The 23,606-nt window shown below is 39.6% G+C and overlaps 1 protein-coding gene across 1 annotated transcript in view; it reads right to left on the bottom strand.

The window, feature by feature from the left end:
* Positions 1-23,606, bottom strand: part of ATP8A (ATPase phospholipid transporting 8A1) — a 66,804-nt gene that overhangs the window by 7,185 nt on the left and 36,013 nt on the right. Inside the window, exons 20-23 of the mRNA XM_080269974.1 lie at positions 23,188-23,502; positions 22,878-22,957; positions 22,084-22,179; positions 916-995 (exon numbers count right to left, since the gene is read on the bottom strand). Of these exons, the coding sequence (XP_080126100.1) occupies positions 916-995; positions 22,084-22,179; positions 22,878-22,957; positions 23,188-23,502 (571 nt within the window). The remainder of the gene's footprint in view (positions 1-915; positions 996-22,083; positions 22,180-22,877; positions 22,958-23,187; positions 23,503-23,606) is intronic.

The following is a 23,606-nucleotide window of genomic DNA, read 5'->3' as shown; positions in this document are numbered from 1 at the left end:
ATCTCCATTCACTTATGTGGGAGAAAAATGAATTTCTGGTTGAGCAAAAATGAGTTTCATTTTGCTGCTCTTGTTCCTGAAGCCACCTAGTTGAGAAGGCTACCAAACTTGGAAGTGGGAGAACCCTGATGGTCTGATCTGAAGGAAAAGAGTATGTGTTGGTGAGCAGTAAGCCTGCTAGTTAGCAAGAATTTTCACCTTGGTGTGCCTTTCAAATTTCACTAAATATATGAAACAGTTCTGCTGGCTTTTCAAAACAATAGTTAAATGACAGCATCTCTCTTCTAGCCTCTGGTAGGTTGAGATGATCCCCTAACCATCGCTCTGCTGACATATGATGGTCAAGGGCAACTTAACTCTTTCTGCCCTGGGAGATCATTCTGATGTTGTTATTACAATATGATTTTATTCAGCTCAGAGAAGACTCTTGAACTGAGAGTTAGATATAGCCTACATTTACCCATTCAATGTAATAGGCCTCACTTTAGTTAAATAAGATCAACTGGAAGTAGACATAATACAGTAAACCAGAATACCATTACCAGATCCAGAGACTAAGATGTTCTTCATTCTATGCGGGAACAACCAATTACTGTACTGTATACTGTACCAACAAACAATGGTATAAAATGATGTTATTAAGGAAATTAAATGGATGAGATAAAGTGGGGTAACTTAGGGAAAATGTAACGGGAAAAGCAAGCATAAAAATGCTACAGAGAAACCCTAAGAACTATGAAAATAAAAAATAAGTGTTTAAACTACGGAAATGGGTGAAGGCATCAAAATAAAATGGACAATGCCTGAAGGAAGCAACATGAGTCAACCTGTAAAATAAGTAGCAAAAATATGAAGACTAATACTACAAGGGACACATCCATCTAGCCTACAGAACTCGCAGGGCTTGGGACTTACGCGCTAACTCTACTTCCAGATTGACGCGGGTTGTGGTGCGGCGGAAAACGTTCTTGAGGAGCCGAGCCGTCTCTGTCAGCCTGCAAAGCCACAGTTCTCAGTTACCATCATACACTAACTCAACCATCTACACTAGCTTAATGTACTGAGGAGAAACAATACCTCTTGCCTACATGAGATGTTTATTCTAGCTTGTATGTGGAAGGTATTAATATCAAGCTGCAGTACTTCTTAGAGTTCAAAAGGGTCTAACTCTGTAAATGATGCACATAATTCTAAGATGCCTATAAATACATCATTATAACTGAACACTCCTCCACAGTCTACAATCTCTAAGCACACTCAATATGCTACAAATACTAATAAACATAGCTCCTGGCATACTATGCACAGCCACAACAGCTTCTTACTGTAAAATTTCTCCATGCAGCTGAAGCATCAGTATGAATGTTGCACACTGTTGCTTCCACACTAATGAACTGTGATATAACTCCTGTTACTCTACCTAAGATGAACAAAATCAACTCTGATTCCTAAAACAAAGTAAAGGTGCCCTACCTCTGGATCATCCTGTAGTTAGTTTTTTTAATTTAAAGATATACCATAAAACTCTCTAACAGAAACCAAGTCTACATGATAACCTGCCTTTGTAGAAGTTTTCATACAAAACTATACCATACTGTTAACATTTTTTTAGTTTGCTAACCATAATTCATACAAGCTTCTTCATTACACACACATATATATATATATATATATATATATATATATATATATATACCCCACTATACGATCAACCACTATATGATACACCACCATTGTGATGTAAAAAAAAATAACACCCTTCCCCGGCTATCGATGGCCAGTCCTCGGTTATCTGATGGATTTTTATACAATGATTTCTTTTTTAATTGATTTTGATTATACCTTAGACTTAAATTTCGTGTTGAGGTTGTTTTATTAACTGTTTTTAGACTAGGAGTAATGTAATTTAGTCATAGGTGGAGTGAACATTATCATTTTGGAGTACAGTTTACTAAGTTTGATATTTTTCCAGACTTATTTTTGATGATTTTTCGTATTTCATTTTTGGGTTTAGGTGAGTTATAGACTGCTTTTTGGCTTAGTTTAGCTTGTCCGAAAGCTATTTGGGAGTCTAGGTGAGCTAGAAACTTGTTTTTGGACTCATTTGGGTGGGTTTAGGACTTGGTTGGGAGGGGATCCCAAGGCTCTGCAAGGCATCCCTATACAGTACACTCGCCTACTGCGCGAGCTCAGAGTGCGCGAAATGCATTTTGCGCATGACCAAAAATAATAACCAAAAACCTTGAATGAGCGAGTTTACCTCACAAAACACGAGGTAGAGGCAAGGAGTGGCTCAAAAATGCCATTTTCCATCAGTACACTACCCCCACCCCCACACAATGCACCACTAGTGACCTAGAGGTTGGTGGGGAAGGTGCTGAAGAGGAGTCTACAGTAAGATCTCATCAATAACAGCTTCAACAATAACGTTTTCGGCAATAACAGTAAGTTAGAAGATACCCAGTTTCTATAATAATGACGTTTATTTCGTGAATACCAAGTTGTTATACTACCAATACGTCCATAACAAGATGAGGAACGAAACAAACAAGCAAGAAGAGATGATGGAAATTGCCGAAAATGTGAGCAGTAGCAAGGAGGAGAGGGAGGATCCTCCCCTCACCACCTCCCCTGACTCGCCCACCGCCATCCCATCCTCCTCCACTGCCCCACCTGACTCACCGGCTACCTCTCCCTCCACCTCCACAGCCACACCTGACTCACTTGCTTCACCTGGCATACCTGCAACTCCCACACTAATGACTGTTGCTGCATTCTGGAAGAAATGTAATATTCGACAGGTGGTAAAAAATCTTTTCGTCAAGCCTGGAATAATATAACATTGGCAACCATTAAACAAGCGTGGTGCAGCCGGGGTGGCGGCAAGGGAACTGTAAGTGCATTGCCACGCCTTGGAACCCCTGTTATTTAAGTCCATCAGGTCTGTTGTCTACTGTTGTTAAGGTGACTGCCCATATTTCTTTTTATTGTAGTTACAACTGTAGTACAATGTCTGACAAATCTGACTTTTATTATGTCTCTAAGGGCCAAAAAATATCCAGGTATGAGGGGTACCATCCATGTGTAATTTTTCCCATAAGATTATGTATTCTCAGTGCGCGAATTCACACCGCGCGAGGTCATTGACTGCCTAATCTCTCGCGCATTGTGCGAGTGTACTGTACTTTCTGTGTTATAACGTCCCCGATTAAAAATACCCCAGCACAACAATGAGTTTTCCCAAACGCATCCCATTGTTATAACAAGGACAGCCTGTATATACTGTGTATGTGTATGTGTAATTTTAACTTTAAAAAGCTATCATTAATATAAAACACTAAAGTAATAATCATATGTTAGTCTGGAGACTGGGGATACATGAAGACAAACAAAAGTATTGTACTGCAAACAGACTGTACAGCATATACAATTTACGTTCAGAGAAAACACCTGAATGTTGAACATTAGCATATCAACATGACCATTCCAAACCATGCCACACTATCAAGGGTTACAGGCTATGTTAGGAGAAATCATGACATTAATCAAGATAAAAAATGCATACCTGAAGTATAACAGCATGCAAGAAAAATCATTACACAGTATATACACATCCTTGTTAAAAAGCTCAACCACTGCATCATCAAATACAATATGCCTGACCATGCTCCCCATCATAATTAGAATTTACATCAACAAAAGCTCAATGCATCAAATACATATATTGTACTAACATCAAATCAATAACTGTGTGGTAATTAACAACAGTCAGTTCAACTTTATATACAACAATGCATGGAGTACTTCATGATTCTCTACCTTCACTTCCTCATGCAAAGGAAAGTCTAAAAAGCTCCAAGTACAAATACTGAGACGTAACAAATAAGCTGCAGTGTAACAGTATTGATCTGGTTGTATGCCATATTTATATTGATATACCCAAGATCACAGCTATTTATAAAGCATGCAATTCTCATCTGTTTAGTCATCATGCAAAATAACACTATATTTACAGAAAAAAATGAACCCATAGGTGCAAAACTTTAAGCATCTGCACAGCATTCACCAAAGTCTGACCAATAATGAGAAAAAATGAAGAGAAGTACTTTAATCCTGCAGTAATTTCTTTTATGCATGCCTTCATATTTCATATACTGTATACATAAACATACAGTGTTCTTTCCTATATATAATCATGGTACCAATACCTCTCCAAGCTACTTACATGCCATGTGCTCCACATCAGACATTTACTCCTCGCCTATTGTTTTGATCAATGCAATGCTCTCTTCATATTCCATACTGAACAGCATATATTCCCACTCCAATACCAACCATTACTTCACTTTCAACAACTCTTCTGGGATTCCTAATCACATATACTTTCTTTACCTAAGTAGCTAAACTTCAATCCATCTTTGTGAGTCACTCATCCCCTGACAAATACTCTCCTCATGTTTAAATTAATACTGATCTGCAAAACTCCAACAAGAATGGGAGATATTTTTTGTAGTGGCAATTACATATAAATCATCATTATCATCATCTGTGCAGACAATCACTATGACAGAGATCTTGTTCACTTTTTTTTACAGTATGACTTATTGGCTGTTTACCGGTTCTCTGTCTGTCCCTTCGTCTCACCACATCTCTGAAATGGTACTCCTTACGCTTACTGCCCATCTGTTATCGCCTCTATGTCCATTTCTGCTCTTCAGTCATGGTGGTTATTCTATCTTTTTTTCTCTTCCTTTCATATACCAAAAAGAATCCTTTCCCGTCCTATCTGAGTGGTAATACTTGTTGAAGCTCTCCTAATACAAAGTAAGAACACATCCAAAGAGTACTGCACTGGGGCATAACCACCAATACCAAACCTCAAGCTAAAAACATATTACTTGCTAGTGCTAGTCCACCAGTACCATTTCCTTTGGTAGTTGGGGAAAACAGTTCTTAATACAATGTTTTGTGCTCCCATCTCGAACTATCTATCTATTGCCAGATGCCATAATCCCATAAGGGGTGGCCATTTGACCTTATTTGTTTTACGGGGAGGGGCACTAACCCTCCACCAACCCACTTGCTGACACGTAGGGAGTACGTATGGTTTGGTTATATGGTTACCGCCTAGCGTTGTAAATGGTTTCTTGGCTTACAAGAAACCATTTGGCTTGTCACTCAATGTAAAGCCACCTGTAAAGGAAAGGAAAGCAATAAGAAGTGACAGGAAAGATGGGAGAAATAGGAAGAGAGGAGGGCAGGCACAGAAAAAGAATGACACAGGCTAAGGAAGAAGTAGGCAGCACTACATCAAGTGAGTGGATGATGGTCGCCACCACCTACCATCTCAAACAAGACTGATTATTATGCTTTCGGGTTTCCCAATCCATTCTCCTTACTCTCTTTCCAGTCTCAATGAATTTAGTAACCCTGCATATTTTTAAAGCTATTTAGAGCTTCCCTCTCCTCTAACATCTTTCTGCCTAATTCAGATTTACATTTCAACCCATTTTCATTGAATCCCCTACTATATATTTCATGGACAGTCTAATACTACTTCTTTTCCATCATCATCATAAATTTTCATTCCCAAGTCATACTAGCATTTTTTATAACACAACTGTATATTACTGAATTGTGAATGTGATTACATTTGTAACTTAGGTTTATAGATTATCAGCACAGCAAACAATGGAGTCCTTTCCATCCATCTAGTAAGTATAAGCAATTGCCCTAGTCTCAAAATATTACTCAGTAACCCTGTGCTTATAACAAGGATAACTGTAAATAAGCATTGCACCCGGAAGTAGAGACACACAACTTAGGACTACACAAACTTACCTGGTCTTGAGACCTCAACTGGAATATATATATATATATATATATCAGTCACAAAGTATATCTGACACAGGATTATCGAAGCCGAGTGACTGATCATGGAATCACTGTCCCTGTAAGTACAGCCATCCCTCATTTTTTATGGGTGTTAGGGAACAGACACACCCATGAAAGATGAAAATCCATGAATAATGAAAACCCATCTAAAAGGTTCCCCACAGCCATAATTTACCAATATAATTTCCTAAATCCCTTTCTAGTGTCCCCAAACATTACCAGACATTGGAATCTACTTGTTTAATTCTAATTTATATGAGGAAATGCCAACTTAAAGGGTATGATAAATTGGCACATTATAAGAGTAAAACCTTCCAATAATGGTTTAAATGATGTAATGCCTGGAAACCTACAGGTCTTTGTACTTTTATTGCTCTAGTCTCTTAATGTTCTTTGCATTTTCATCTTAAACCAGTTGTTACTGAAACAAAATTACATTTGCATTCAGAAAATAAGAAAGACTCTCCTCTGCGTTAACACTTCTTGTCATTTAGGGTTGTACAGCATCACCAAAACTGACTGCAGGAAGGTATTACTTAGCTCCTTATATCTGACAGTAATTTACAGAACACTTGCAACTCTTAAATAAGATCAGCCTCCACCGCACATTACAAAGTGTAGATAGCAATGATGCAGAAAGGTCAGACATGCTCTGTTATCTTAACAGGCAAAATTATCTTAGAAAACTGAAAACCTGTCTACTCCTTTGTGCACCAAAGTTTAATAAGTTTAAATATTAGGTCCCTTACATTTAAAATGATAAAGCAGTTACTTGAAGCCATGCACCCAACCTCTCACTCCCAAATGCCACCAACATCACATAAATGATGATTTTACAGAACAGAGCATCAACAGTATATCTTGCATTTAAAACATTGCCATTACATATCGTATATGTATGAATTCCAGAAATGTCATGCAAATGTTTTCCACTCATCCAATATCTACCCTACTTTACATGACTGCTTTGGATGTGAAAATGTCATCTTACAAACTACCATGGTTGATCACAGCAATATGTAAATGAAGTAATTTGAATTCAGTCAAACTTACCGTACCTCAAAATGTACAAGTATTCTAAAACAAATTCATTTATTCACCTCAAATGATCAATAAACTATTACTGTTATCCTACTCGATCCATGTTTTAATTATTGAGACATTCCATGGCAGCATAACCTAAACATTCACTGATGGAAGCTCCCCAGTGTAAAAACTCATGCATGCATAGTTATGTACTGTACCTGTAAAGTATGAGTCAGAATTATAATGTTAAAATAATGTTAGATCAAGGCTAATGGGTTGTCTCTCCATAAGCTTCCTAGCTGAACTCTGTGAATAGTAAAGGTTCCAATATTTGCATGAATGACTACTGATCAAAACAATGACAATTCAATACATGATTAACCTTAAGATATGGGGTTGTGTTGCAATGTAAACAAATAAACAACCATCAGGTTAAAATAAACCTCCTCTCATTCACAGCCTCAAATAACAAAAACCAGGTTCTTAGTTGCTAGTTGTGGGTAAGAAAACATCTTTAAGACACAATGTTTATTCCAACATCCTGCTGTTGTCACACTCAGCCACGCTACTGCCACAGGCCATACCTAAGACTAAGGTAGAGAGTCTGCCTACTACCCTACTCATGCAACACACAAAAACAAGACAAAACAAGATAATTTATTGTAGTCTATGCTCTCTCTCTAAAAAAAAAAAAAAAAAAAAAATCTAGGCAAAAAATACAAAAATTTCTAAAAACAAAAATAAATATACCTGAGTGCACTACAGTAACTTACAAAAGCTAATCTTTACAAACAATGCTACATTCTAAATTACAAGCTTTACATACTATAGTTATTAACTCTGGCATAAGAGTGTGGTCTGCACAAGTGTCACCAGAATGTTGGAAATATTAAAAAATATGCAATACTGTTTCTATTTACAGATGTACTGTGGCAAAGCAGAATAAAACATAAAGACCTTACTGCAATATACACTGAAAATAAATAAAAATATACTCTATAATCCAAGTATTTAGTTTTAAGAATATTAATCAAGTGATTGCCAGATTCATTATTAATAAAAGTATCACTGTGTAGACTGGTTATCATATACAAAAAAAAACAGCAAGTTATCATGCTATAAGCAGTCATGTAAGCCAAAAGAGTACAGCACACTCCCTGAGTGATGTCCCATGCAAGCTACTATATTTCCATATTTTCAAATCAAGGTTGGTAAGATTCATAACTGCGTTCTACTGTACTGCCATAAACATACTGCGTTCTACTGTACTGCCATAAACAAACGTTTGTCAATAATCTTTTGCCAGCATTGTCTTTTATTTTTATTTTTTTTTCAAACATCAGATAGCATCTGTCCTTCTCATACTCTCTGGTTGGGTGCCTGACACTAACATCACATAAAAATAGTTCATATGACATCTGTTGCCACAGCCAGCTGAAAAGTGTCAGCAAATTTTTATTCATGAGTGTACCTAGACTGCTCACTGCAATCAAGACTGACTGTGAGCAATACTTTTTTGGCTTACTGTTTTGCTGTCGGTCCATACAACAGTCTGAGGTGTGCAAATCAACTGTGAAGTAAAACACATCTAGTAATGTTAATGCCAACCACAAACACACTGTTCTGGCACAAATCACACTCGGATGTGACCTGTTCTGAATGTGACATCCAACATGTTCACAAACGTGCTGATGGTGAAATGCAACCCCATCAACTCTATATTTTTCAAAGTTTGTAGCAGTAGTGGTTGCACCCCAGGCTTATCTGAACGTGAACCCATTGGACTGTTGCTTGAAGCTGCCCCAATACTTCAGCTCACTATCCTTCTTTCATGGAACAGGGGAGGAGCTGAGGGACGTTTGTATGACCAGGGAGCTCCACCACCCAGTTATACTGGTACCACCACATGCAGGTGTCCCAATCCAATTCCATTTTATTCTTGCTATCACCAGACATTTCATATTAAACTTAGGAAAAACCTTTAGCCATGAAGGTATCTAACTCCTGAAGTTTAATTAATGTATCCTAAGCTGGAGATAGCACGAATTAAATGAAAAAGTACATCATCGGAGTGAAGGGTTTAATTATATAAATTCACTTAATCTGTATGCAGTATGTTAAAAATAGTTCATAATTATAACAAAAACTAAACTTAAGGAATAGGGTATAGACTTCATACGTAACAAGTCAGCAAGGAAAAAAATCTCACTGGGATAAAAAGCATACTACCCATGTACTTTTTGTGTACCATAAAAGGTGGCTAGAGCAAGCAGCAACCCCACCGCCAAGCACTTGTGTTGTAAGTCAACTCACATCTCCTACACCACAAGATAGGATGATGACTGTACACCCACACCAATAACTGTCAGCACTCAAACACCAGGGTATAATGGATGTGTAAATGAGCAGAACATAGTCTATCACCTTGAAATGAATGCCTGACTGTGGAGTGGTGCACTCTGAAACCATCATAACAGTGTGCTGTACTGCGTATGGTGCAGTAACCATAACATGAGGACAACTGTTTTCAGATGCTTCGGTCATACTTCAAAATGTATGGTGCTTCCAGTGTCTGGGTACATTTTGGTGAGAGTATATAAGGAGCTTTCTTTCTCCTATGATTTGTGTTCCAGCCAAATTCACATGGTCCTCTTCAAAGCATAGGGACTCCAGGCTAGGCTACAACAGTCCAGGTAGGACTATTCAAAGGCAGGAGACCCATCTATGCCCCAGGTAGAGTTCTACACTGGTCATCTCTAGGACTTGAACTGTATCATGTATGCAGCAGATCAGCAGGTGTCTGATTTGTGTTCCCAATGAAATCAGTCATGCTGTGGTTATCTGCACCCTATATGAATGTGGGTAAGTGGGTGATGATTATGATGACACTGACAATGATGATGACAATGAAAACTGTGTTGATGACAACGATGATAACGAGAATGATGACAATGAAGATGACAAAGGCAACATCAACAACAATGAAGATGAGTGCAATAATAATGAAGATGATGATAATGATGACAATGCTGATTTGATGACAATAATGAACAAACTAGCAAGTCTAAATAAAAGGCCTCTGCGGCATGACATTCCGAGACTTATGTTTTACAGCAAGCTCTCACATAAAGCGTGAATATTATCCCCTAAAGGTCCTGCTTCATGAGATTTTCGCATTATAGGGCCATATGTTTACATGTTAAAGGGTTTCATGGTACCTAAGCCAGCACCAAGTTCACCTTTTGGGGCAATTTTCTGAGATTTTTCCCAGAACATTCATCTACCTAATAATGACTTTATTACATACATATGCTGGAGGATTCATCACCTTGAATTGAAGAGGTTGTGGGCTTCCTGGGGGGAGGGGGAGTGGGGTTCCGAGGCAGGGCAGGACTGCTATTGGTCCCCAGGTGGCCAAAAAAGAGCAAAAATAACACACAGCATGTGTGGAGCCACAGCAAGAGGAGAGGGTAGGCTCAAACGGGGCATGAATGCTCAGTGGACCGTGACAACACCCTGCGCAGACATGTGACAGCCAAACATCACTGGCTGATGCAACTTGCATTATGACTATTGCTGCTCGCATTATGTCTGTTTCTACCGTGCTATAACCAATTTTTTCAGATTATAACTGTTTAACCTGCCGACTCCCGTTGACACGTACAGTATATACATTTGAACATTTTGTCATTGTGACTCCTGTTGATGTATATAAAACACGACGCAATTGCAAGGTCCGTCATTTGTACATTTTTCAAATTTCGTGTGATTTTTGATACGTATACACGGGACACCTTCCTCTACCAGATACCAGGCAGGGACGATGCCTTACGCTGCATGACCGCCCCCCACCCCCTGCATGCCAATGTCTCAGCAATTCACATGTTACCAGTGACCTGGCCAGTAAAGACATGTTGAGCCAAGGTACGAAATTCAAGGCCAGAATGATTTCCCAATTGATAACAATGTGGAGGACAAAGTGTACATAGCATTAGAGGAAGAAACAATCAGAAATGATGATCAGGTAATGTCGCCAGAAAAGGTGAGGTATGTTGATGTGTTTGGTGAGTGAAACAACGCTTATATCGCCTACATTACTGTGTGAAAACCAATATACTCTTGAACTACATATAAATTCATACCAAATAAATAAATAAATACCATTTATGAGTGGTGTGAAATAGTTACCCCTCCCATAGAACTCGTTTTCTCTGAAGCCTGGTTCACTGAAAACACAGTAAGGTAAGGGGTAGTGTTACCTGTATCCGGTATTTTAAACCTCAGGTGAGCGATTTCTCTATGAATGTTCGATGTTTCTCACCAAAAGCGGAGGTTTGAGCCAAAAAAAAAAAAAAGTTTCCAAAATTGGTCGGGATGGGGGGGGGGGGTCAGTGGTGGAAAATTGGTTGGGATGGGGTGGATTAAACCATAATTTGTGGCCTCAAGCCGCATAATCCCTATCGTTGCACCGTAGTATGGTTTTCAAAAAAAGGCAGATGTTTTAACTCGCGTTATATCTGTCATTTTCCTGTTTGACCATTTCCTGGCCTCAAAAACTGCCTTTCACGTTATAAGAGGTTCGCGCACTCATACTGTGCATTAAGTGAGAGCTGACTGTATTTCTATTTGTCACTAAAGACTAATACTGTTGTGATACATTTGTGAGGATAACCTAGCTAGGAATATATGCTAAATATGTCAGTGACCATTACAAATCTTAAACTACTCACTAAATTTACTTATTTACTTATGTATGTACAAACTTACATAATTATCTACTTATTTATTTACTTATTTGAGGAGTTGCAAAAAATCTCATCATCATAACAGCAAAGAAAATAATCATAAATAAAACATAATATGGTACAGTACAGATACTGTAAATTATTATCTTATCCAACGTGGAATCATATTTCTATCCTCATTCTTCTTTTATATGTATTATACTGCATAACTTTCTGCATCACTTCCATCAGAACTAACAAAAAGACAGATGGCAATATGCTGTCATTACCTTGTAATAATAACAATAATTATCTACCTTACTTTCACTTTTTCTTTCATTCTTCCCTCTTCCTTCTGTCAATGGGCAACTCTACATTGAGTGACAAGCCAAATGGGTTCCTGTTCACCAGGAAACCATTTACCATGCTGGGTGGTAACCATATAAACAAATTATGGCACCAGGTGGTGTAGTAGGTAATTAAGGCACTCCAATCAGACTAAGCCAGTGCAGGTTTATATCCATCGGGTGGTTGGGGTTTACTGCTCACGTAATGCCACTCAGGGATGAGTGAGGTTGGTCACTCTCACCTAAAATGTCAGAACCAACTTGCCTAGCCCTGGGCTCCTACGCTTCTTTATGGGGCGACACTGGATTAGACAATGAATGAAGGAATAATCAAATTAATAAAATAAATATCTTATTAATGATTTACTATGGTACTAGTACTAGTGGTAGGTGGGGGCACTCACCATCCACTCACTTGATGTAGTGCTGCTTTGGGGGTCTGCCCTTTCCTCTCTTCCTTCCTTCCTCTCCTGTCTTTCTTTTCTTCATTCTTTCCTCTTCCTTCTGCCTGTGGGTGACTTTACACTTCCTCTTCTATGCTGGGTGGTAACCATATAACCAAATTATGGCGTCTGGTGGTTTAGTGGGTAATTAAGGCGCTCCTATCAGATTGAGCCGGTGCAGGTTTACATCCAATGGATGGTTGGGGTTGATTGCTGCCATAATGCCACTCAGGGATGTATGAGGCTGGTCACTCTCTTCTTAAATGTCAGGCCCAACTTGCCTAGCCCCGGGCTCCTATGCTCCTCATGGGGCAACATAGGATTGGATGATGGATGGAACATGGTACTCCCCTATACAGAGGACTTTTACTGAAGTGTGTAGTGAACGGATGCCCTTCCTGACTTCAACAAACAGCATTTGGTAGGGTTTGAATGCCTGACCCCTTGGTCAACTGCATGTGCTTTGATTCACAGGACATGGAGGCTCAGTGATATAAAAAATAAATAAATAAATAAATAATAATAATAATATCAATAACAACAAAATAACAATAATCTGGCCTTTTGAGAAGAGCCAGTTTTTCTGAGGGAATTCGCTGGTGCTCGAGACATGTTTGCACCTTACAAGAACTATGACATCATTCAAATGCAATACAATACCTAAGAAAATCTTACTTCATGCCTTGCATGTAAGGATGTCCCTATTTACTTATCAATTCAGGTACTATCCTTTCCTCTCTCTTCAGTCTGGGATGTGTGACATCTTACATATTATAAAGAGTGGGTGATCACAAGACCAGGTACAATTTTCTTGTTCTTAAGTCACTGTTAAAAACATGATTTCATTTTAAAGCTTAATGATTGTGTAAAATACCTTCCACTGAATTCCTTTACCTGTATCCCCATTACAGCAAAAGGGAGAATTTTTAAGAATGATTTAAGTACGGTACAGCGTCTATCGCCAATGTAAGTACTGAACCAAAATCTTTAAAATAAAATGCAATACTGCACATATGCCAGTCACATACCTACCACCTGTACTTCATTATCTGTCTATCTATCTATATCTATCAATCACCAGATGCCTCAACCCTGGAAGAGGTGGCTAGTGAGTCACATCCATATTATTGTCCTCTATCATCAGGCTCCCCTTTCTACGACATAAACCCTCAACCGTTTCTCTCCTCCTGCCTCTCCCTCAAACCTTTCCTACCATCCTACCTCTCCTTCAAACCATTCCTCTCCTACCGCCTCTCCCCCAAACCTATCCGCTCCTTCCCCTCACCCTGGGAGAAGCCACTGAGAGGGCACATGTTACGAAGCGTGACCACTAATTAATCAATAGGTATGAAGGCTGCATGCCTTTCTCATTAGTCAATAGCTACTTCCTCCAAAGTACTGATTACAATATGGTGTATGTAGTGCACTGTACCTGTGGGACGGCCTCACACAGGCAGTTACTTGTCTGCAGTCGGTGAGGCTGCTTGGCCAAACAGACCAGGGTTAAACAACAATTCCATGAACAACATTCCTCCACATTTCCATGCAGATGGCTATGTAGCTGTGTTCTCCTCTGTTGAAATTTTGATTTTTGCTCTTTACTGTTGATTTTTCCAGAGATGGTTCTCTATTTCCTTCCCACTCCAATTTTCTCCGGCAGGTCATTAACATTTCATTAAAAACATACTTTCTGCCCCCACTGCTCTCAGCACTAATTATCTGTATACCCTTGATGAGATCCTTCTGGTTGTTTTAAATAATTATGCATCTGTGCTGACACCCAGTATCAGAAAACTTTTGTCTGTTGACTGGCACCTCTCCTTACTGGAATTCTGATCTCATTTGGCATGCCTCACTGAAGGATAACCACTCCCACTGTCATAACTCCTGCACTTCTAATGTTTCAGAATCTATCAACAGGAAGGTATCATATCACCTTTCCTTTCAAAGCCTTCTTACAAAGTGGTACTGTATTATGGGTCTTGTTTAGATACTCCACTGGTGATCCCACATCCTCGGACTCCTGATCTTTTTCTTTATGGGGATTTTCCAGAAACTTTTGTTACTGTGCCAGCCATCTCAAAGACCTTCAACAGAGTCTGGAATAAATCTTTAAAATCTGAGCTGCAACTAATATACAGTAATTTTTATCCTCCTCTTTTGCCCTCATCTCCAGTTTCCTCTCTGATATTTTCTTAGATGCGGTAAAGGATGGCCATTATTCTTCAAAAACAATCAACTATGGTGTTTCTCAATGTTCAGTTCTTTCGCTTACTGTTTTCCTCCAATCCATCAATGACCCAAGCTGTACATCTAGCATCATCAACTAAAATGCCTTTGACACTTATGACTCCACCTTTCACATTTGCACCCACATCTCATGCTGTCCATCATAAGTCACTAAAAGGATGAGGCTTCGGGACACCCAAAACCTGAACTGTCTTTTATTTTTGATTGGCGCAAAAGATATATTGGTGTTTTTAAATGCCTCAAAAACTCAGCTCTTCTGTTCTTAAATTCATCAGAATCTTCCACACAACTAACCCCCTACCTTCACCTACAGACAACTCAGTCTTTCATGACCTTTCAATATCTTTGGTGTCTTTTTCTTGTGACCTATCTTGGCAATACTGCACTGCATATCCAGCAAAAATATCTTTACCAAGGTTGGATGTACTGAACCATGTCTAGGGATTCTTCAACTTCATTCATTTGGTGACTCTGTACAGGGGCATTATTTACCCGTGTGTGCAGTACGCTATCATATGTGGGGATCTCATCAAACGGCATTTCCAAACATAGTGGAGTCGAAAGCTTTTCATCTCATCAACTCTCTTCCTCTCACTGACTCCCTTAGTCTCCCTCTCTCATCTACTGTTACTATTCTAGTCAATGTTCTCCTGAACTCTTTTCTTGCATTCCTCCTGCACTAAAATGGGCATGCTGTACCTGTCTGGCTCCTCAGTCTGACTTTCCTACTGCTTCTGACCTCCAGTCTTTTAAATTTACTGTATGTATCCAAACATCTCAGAGTCTGGAAGTCCAAGTGAAGCTTGGACATTGTTGGAAGGACACAAGTCAAGAGTGAGAGCAGTGGAAATGAGTTATTTAAGAGGAGCCTGTGGAGTCACGTGGAGAGACAGGCTGACGAATGAGGATATAAAGGAGCGTTGTGGTGTGGATGTGGATGTGATAGGAAGCGTTATGAGGAACACACTGAGGTGGTTTGGCCATGTGGAGAGGATGGAGGGCGAAAGACTGACGAAGAGAGTGTATGTGAGTGAGGTGGAGGGGGGAAGAGGGAGGGGGAGGCCAAGGATGAGATGGAGGGATGGGGTGGAGAGGTATATGAGAGAGGGGGGTGTGAGTTGGGAGCAGGGCAGTGAAATGGCGGGGGACAGGGCGACTTGGAGGCGATTTGTTTGTGGCCACCCCAAACGGGATTGAGGCGTCTGGCAATAGATAGATAGATAGATAGATGAATGTGGATTTTTTTTTTTTCTTAGGAAGGAACTAGTCTTGAGATATTTCTTTCTGCATAAAAAAGATGCAGGGACTAATGCATTCTTTGCAGCAAGGATGTCAGTGGCTCTCTAAAAGACATTCATAGGTAATAATGGCATAATATACTGAACAACTGAGGCTAACACCCTCTTAACTTCTTATTCCCAATGATGTAATTTTATTCTATCTTCAACTGGAGGTGTCAAATAAAGCCTTCATCAATCCCTTCAATACCAGATTGCTCTTCTTGGCAGCAGCAGCAGTAAGACACGAGGGGAGAGGGAAAAAAAAGTGTCAGCATACTCAGGGGTTAGTCTAACAAGACAATCACAGATACAAAGTGAGTTAATGAGTGGGGCAATCTCTCATTGTTTATCATTAGTGTATGGCTAGGGAGATGGAGGGTTTCTCAGTGTTCAAGGACTAACATCCCTTGTCTGTAGTTCTGCACATCAACCGGCCTGGGATGCAAATCATGATCTTCCTCTTCCACATTTCCCTTGCATCACTTCTGTATGCATTCATGAGTTTGTGCAATCACCCTGACAGGATTTGAAGGAAATTAGCCTTCCTGAATAATTTAAAACTGATGAAGCTAGGTGGATTATGAGTAAGGTGGTAGGGGCAGAACTTTCAAGACTTTATTTCTAAAACATGACTGCTGGGTGGATTTCATGCTGACTGATCAGCACATGTGCTGTTACAGATATAGAAAAGTGTGTCATATAGTGGAATGTTAGATATATATCTACAATTTATTTCCAGTATCACTACATCTACACTTTGGAGGGACTGGCACTGATATTTTCTTAAGGATGTGTTTGTGTCCATTCTGAACAAAACCCTTGCAATCCTATCAGTGTGTATGGCTTTAGGCTGCAAGATTGGCTGCACATTTACTCAAAGTGTGAGATCTGAACACTGTGACTGAGACTAATTTGTTTATCAATTTCCTTATCCATGCTCCTAAGGCTGCAGTCAAGACTTTAGGGTTTCTCTTGGGTCTGAGAAAAATTTATGATTTCCCATGGCTGCCAGTGAGCTTTAAGAACATCCATGTAACACTTACTTTACAATAAACTGCTAACCAATCATTCACTTATATGATCTATACAAAAATATACTTTTCTTTTATATATGATTGCCATTTTCGTGTTACGACAACTACAATCCCCTACAGGGTATCATTTTTCTATATATGATCTCCAATTTTCCAACACATTTGCTGCAACCCCTATGTTCGATATACGATTGATCAATTATCTGAACAGTTTTCAAGAACATAACCTGATGATGAAACGAGGGGTTGCATAAAAAACAGGGGGGTAGTATCTTCTCAGTGGTCCTGGCTGGAAGAGTTTCAATGGTTTGTCAAAGTCACCCTATTCACAGCCTGCCTAGCAAAGGACATTCACCTGTAAAACTAATCAGCACTATGAGCTGCTCCCATTTTCTTCAAGTGAGTGAGCCAAATGTTCTGAAAGCTTCACTTCCTACTGTGATGTTTCTTACCTTTGTCCTCCAGTAAGGCAAAGGTCCTGGTCTGCTCTATTTGAAGCCAAGTAAACTGAAGTTTCTTAGGTTCATTCAAAAGCCAAAGATTTCAAATTTCTCCAAAGTTGGTGAAGAATACACAAAAGTATCCAAGACATAACTAATTATACAGTGCAGATGGCAGGCAGACGAACACTGGCATCAATGCAGAAATTTACAGCATGACCCACCAAAACAATGAAGCCAGCATTGCAAGGCAGAGGCGAGAGATACACAAGGACAGCCAGACCGATTGACATCAGCTCACTCCACTGTTCACTGCTAGCTCTTGCATGAAAACTTGGCCCAGCTCTTCATCTTTTTTGCAGCTTATTTTGCATATCTCAGTGACAGAAAAAGACAAGACTATGATTCTGCATCCTTTCTACAGCAATTCCTTGTGACCAGCATCATATTCTGGAGTTAATCTATTGCTACAACTCAGCATTCAAGCTGAAGACAGGACAATATTAGCTTCTTAAAAGTAACAATGGTATGGCATAATGATGTAAATCTTTGGGGAAAATTATGACTGATTCTGCAAGTACAATGGAGTTAAAGCACCCCTCTTCTTTATACCATTAACCTGTGCAGTCCAATGATCTGCTTTCTATTTTATTCTTGTTTGCACCAGGGGATTTCACTTTGCTTTGGATAGAACCTTCAAAGTAGCAAGGTTAGAAGCAGCCTTCATTAACCCCCTCACTGCTATAGGTTCTTTCGAAGTTGAATAAAAATCCTCTGACGATTGAAATAAAACAAAAAATACGTCTATGTAGTAAACATCTACCCACCTATCTATCTTGCTATCATTCTAGAGTTGGATGCCTTAATCCTGGGAAGCTTGGCCATGAACAAACTGCCACCACGTCATGCTATCCTCCACCATCTGGCTGCCCTCCCCCCAGCTCACACCCTCCACACCCATATACCTCTCCACTCCATCCCTCCATCATATTCTCAGTCTCTCCTGTCATACAGCTAACACAAAAAAATAGTTCAAGTAATGCCCTCCATTGCAATATCTAGCTGTGGTGCAAGCGAACCTCCATTCATGGCTGCAGTAGGGGTTAAGGCATCAATGGTTGTAAGGTGAACATCAATGAGCTATGTGGCACTACAATTACCTTTAACAGATTAGGTTGTTCTAAAAGCTCTTCACGTTTCTTTGTACTTTCCCATAGACTTTGGTTATACCATAAATCACTATTAATCTTCCTATCTTGATGTCCACATGTTAAAAGTTTTAAGCTACTGCTGTCCAATCCAAAGAGATTTCAGGTGAGTCCTCATAGACAATGGTCCATAGGTAAAATTCATTATTTTCTCTTACCTGCAAGGTGATGAGGAAGTTTGCACTGAAGTACTATCATCAGTATCCAATGGAGTGTTGCACTGATGCTTCAAAACTTAGGTTCAGCCTGGGATAATAGTCATCTGTCTATTGTCAGACATCTTAACCCAGACAAAAAGGGTGACCACAAACAAACTGCCTATATGCTGCCCTGTCCTCAGCCATTTGGCAGCCCTGTATCCAACTCACACTCCCCTCTCTCACATCTCTCTACTCCATTCCTCTATCTTACCATCTTCCAGTAATATGACCACATGTACTAACAGACATCATGCACCAAAGAAGCTTCCCTGATAGCCTCAAACAGCAGAATTTTTCCCAAGGGATTCCATATCCATAACAAAGAGAAGCATAAAACATGAAGCTCAGTTTGTGGAATGGGCAAATATCAACATCAACTCTAACTTTACATAAACAAAGGAGAAACAAAAATTATATAACACAGTATTCACCACACAGTACACTGAGCATTTAAAACAGCGCTTGATGCGAGGTACTGAAAATATGCTTAATGCCAGTGTTGCATAAGGGATTCAACAAATGTAGAGGATACTACCAAAGCAATAAAACAGGTGGGGGAAATCAGTGTATATGAACAGGGCTGTCTGTGGTTGAGCTGAAAGTATACATTACTGCAGTTATCTACACACAAACTACTTCTTCAAACACTACCCACTAACTACAGCCCAGGCTTAAAATTACTATATACGTTAGGGTAATACAATGTCTATACAATATCTACAGAGAGAAGAGACAGAATGCTATTACCTTTTTTACGTTTAACGTGATTCCAATACAGTACTTATCCATGGACACAATGTTTATGAAATATTTATAAAATGTAAAAAATATGTCACTAAATGCCATCAAGGCTCATGAAATGTATCCTTAATACTGTACTGTGCTACAAAATCAACAAATACTAATTCAAATTCAAAATACAGGCCACAATTAAATACATAATTACAAGACTACATAGGTAACACACACTACAGAAAAAAGTACAACATCTTAGGTAAATAAACATCAAGCATACACCAATGACCACTGCATAACACAGGCTGTAAGTAATCTCATGACTAGAAATTCATGCTACATTACACCAGTCTCCAGTATACTACACAATCAGCAATGCCATCCCAACATCACTCACCGAGATCAAGCTAACGCTGCATCCACACCATATGCTTGCTGATGTGGCTGGTTGTTCTGCATCACTATAACCCAGAGAAGCTCTTGCCCGCACTCACCAACATCCACTGGGGCCACTTGTATGGGTTACAGTGATGGAAAACCTCCCATTTTGTATCACTGTAATCCATCAAAGTTCTCAGCCACACCTGCCCACCTCCAGTTGGCCATTTACATGGGTTACAATGATGGGAAACTCCCACCTAAATTACCAGCACCAGCAAGCACTGGAGTGAATGCAGCCTAAGTGTCGTGGATGGACATACTCATAAATCTGCCTTATACACTGACTTTAGCAACAAACATTCATAGCCAAGCCATTCATCAATATATATATAAAATACTGTTTGCCAAAGTGCAAAGCTTTAAAGACTTTTAACTATTACTATATGACGTACTTCACTTCTCGTAACAAGTAAACTGACAGAAGTACAGCCACTTAGTGGATCTGTGACTATAATGCACCTACAAATTAATTATTTCTAAAAAAAATCTGTTTTTAAAGCTATTGTACAAAGACTGATATGTGTTCCTCCCCTGGAACTATAAGGCAGCTGACGATGCAAAAACCTCAAGCAACTTCTTGAGTGTGGATAAAGAAATAATTAGGCTGTGGGCACAAGCCAGCATATCACACCTGAAGTGGAGGCTGAAATGAGAATTTATAAAACTAGCATTGTGTCCCATCTCTGCCTGGTTACAAGCAGACTCATTTATAAAAGCTTCCGAGGGTGCATACAATGTTTCTAAAAGTTTGGCACAATTGGTTTCGTGCTAGCGAGTTTCGTTCAGGTCCCAAACATTACTCTATCTGGCAACAATGCAGGGAAAATTTCAACTTGGGGATGGAAGGAGGGATAATATTACTCTCTACTAATAATTAAATAGTGAAATTAGTATCACTCCTACAAGTTACTGCATCATTCACTTGAAACTGGTGACAAGGACCAGTATTCTTGTTGGTTCAGGAGGCTTTTCTTATACCTTTTCCTTAGTGATTTATTTTGCCTTGTACACCTTACCATTATCTAGTATGTTCTTTATATCTCTTTAAAATGGGCAAGTTTGAGTCAGTAGCATACAAGATAATGAGAATAAGAGACAGGTGGAAGTTAACTGGTAAGGAAAAGACACTGGGGATCCTCCTTTACCTGCAAGACTATGACCCTTGAAGCAATACTTAACAAACAGGCATCCAATCAATCAAATTCCAAAAAAGGGGGCACTGATGATGGGAATACACCAGGCATTGCGTCCTCCATAACAAAGGTCCATTAATCCCATCACTCAAATAGCATGTGTTTATATTCTATTCTTCTTTCCACCAGATGACTTTATTATTCTCAGGGGAAACTTTTCAAACTGAATGACTTAGATACAGCCTCCATTAACCCCTTAACTACTAGAGGTCCCCAAGCTGGACAAAATCAGCTGGTGGTACAGTACAACCTCCCAAATTCAAACAACCAATAAAAAAAAAACTCAGCTTTCCAAAATATTGTTTCATGCAGTAGAGAGGTCTTGTTATTATCTGTCCTCACACAATCAATGCATGTATGAAGACAAAGTTTATCCGTGGGAAAGTATAACAATGCACTATAAAACAATAATACACGGTTCTTCATTACATTCACTCTTCATGGTACTGTAAGCTATTCTTTACTTGATTTTCTCAGCGTTACCATAATGATCCTACTTTTTAAACATTCCATTTTCCATTAAGCCTTTGGAACCATGCATTTGAGATCTGAGAGTTTGTACTGCAACAAGAATAAAATATAAACACATGTCATCGGGACTGCAGGGGTAAACAGGGATAAGGGATGCTGTGACCTACTCATGCCAGGTAAAAGGAGGACATTGGGAGGGCTCGGGTGGTCAGCTTAATGGTATAAACGCTTTGATCAAGGCTGCCAGGTGGATGACACGTTGTGGTGGAGAGGACAAGTATGATGATGGTGGTGATGGTGGTGGTAGTGGAGGTGCCAATCGGGGTTGTTGGTGGAGGAGGGCTGGGGAGGGAGGGGGCGGGAGAGGGTGGAGGACGGTAAGCCTTCGCTGCTTACCTGTGCTTGGTGTCTAACACTTTGGATACGTCCTTGTTGCTTATCTCACTCTCCCGCACTTGCTCTGTTAAGCTCTTGGACACCGAATTTCGTAGGCTGGAAAGATAAGGGCTCATATAATACATGGATAGGACATATCAGATCTATTCTTCATTTCTATCTCTCTGTCAATCTATTGCCAGACACCTTAATCCTATAATGAGAGGCCACAAACAAATCACCTCCACATCACACTCACCACATGCAATGCAACAGTCTAATGCTTTATGCACTCACTTACATCAAAGATGTGCAAAATAAACCTACTTTTTACCTACAATACTATATTAATTTTATGCTCTCTTGGGGTATACCTGCCATCTCCACACCTTGAATACTGAGCTATAGCATAAAGTAACACTAAAAAATTATGGCGGTCAGAAAGAAGTGCTATGAAAAGAATGTGAAGCCACTGCACTGTCATGTTTAGCCTCTGAGCTCCATGGAATAGGCTGCAAAAGGATGAAAATTTGAGGCAAGTTAGGGTAAAGAGAGTATAATGCAGCTATACTGGTTTTATTCCAACTTGGCCCAGATTTTTTCCTTTTTGTAGTTTATATCATGTAGTTCAGTGGCAGAAAAAGACAATACTAGAACTCAACATCCTCTTCATAACATTTTCTTTGTGACTAGCAACTTTTTCTAGTGTTACTCTATTGTTACAACTCAACTTTCAAAATGGAGAGATGGCAATTTTAGGTCATTAAAACAATATACGTAAAACTATCATCCAAATACCTATACATATGACTTACACTTTGACAACCACATCCGGCAGCAGACACGCCAAGGGGATGACGATCAGTCCAAACCAGAACAAAGGTGAAGAGTACACCTGAAAGTATTCATGGCATTACATTACACGTCAACACCTACAATACAATGACATCTATTGTATCTTACCCTTGCTACTCCCTAATAATTTTACTCAAGTTAGGAGAGACTTTCTGAACTGGAGGGATTGGATTAGAGTTAGATTAGATGCTAGGCAAGGTTAGGTTATTACGGACAAAGCAACTAGTGATGGATTAATCTTTGGGCCAGATCAACTTATTATTCCCATACCTGCAGGTAGATTCCACACATGTCTGAAGCCATGGGGATGATGGGCCAGAAGTTGGAGTAAACAAAGAGGAAGATAAACCAGGACCCAATTGACCCCCAGATGGCAAGGTGGGTGACCCAAGTCCACGCGTCGGTCTCCAGCCCAGCCTTGAGGCAGACGGTGACCACAACGTACGTGTAGACCATGTTACCCACCATGAGATACCCCCCGACCCGACCGTGACCCCACGCCACGTCTTGTGTCATGATGAAATACGGTAACACGAACACCAAGACTGAATGCACTAGCGCTAGCCACACCCACCACACAAACACCTGTGCAGAAACAATAGCATCATCATACTTCTGCAGATAATAACTGTAAAGTATAATTATGAATGACAATTACACACAGCTGCATCTCATTAGTTCAGATTCAA

This window comes from Coenobita brevimanus, chromosome 38, assembly GCF_032717465.1.
Source record: "Coenobita brevimanus isolate Jiangsu-jjx chromosome 38, ASM3271746v2, whole genome shotgun sequence".
Classification (NCBI taxonomy): Eukaryota; Metazoa; Arthropoda; class Malacostraca; order Decapoda; family Coenobitidae; genus Coenobita; species Coenobita brevimanus.
This window is presented reverse-complemented; position numbering and strand designations above follow the sequence as displayed.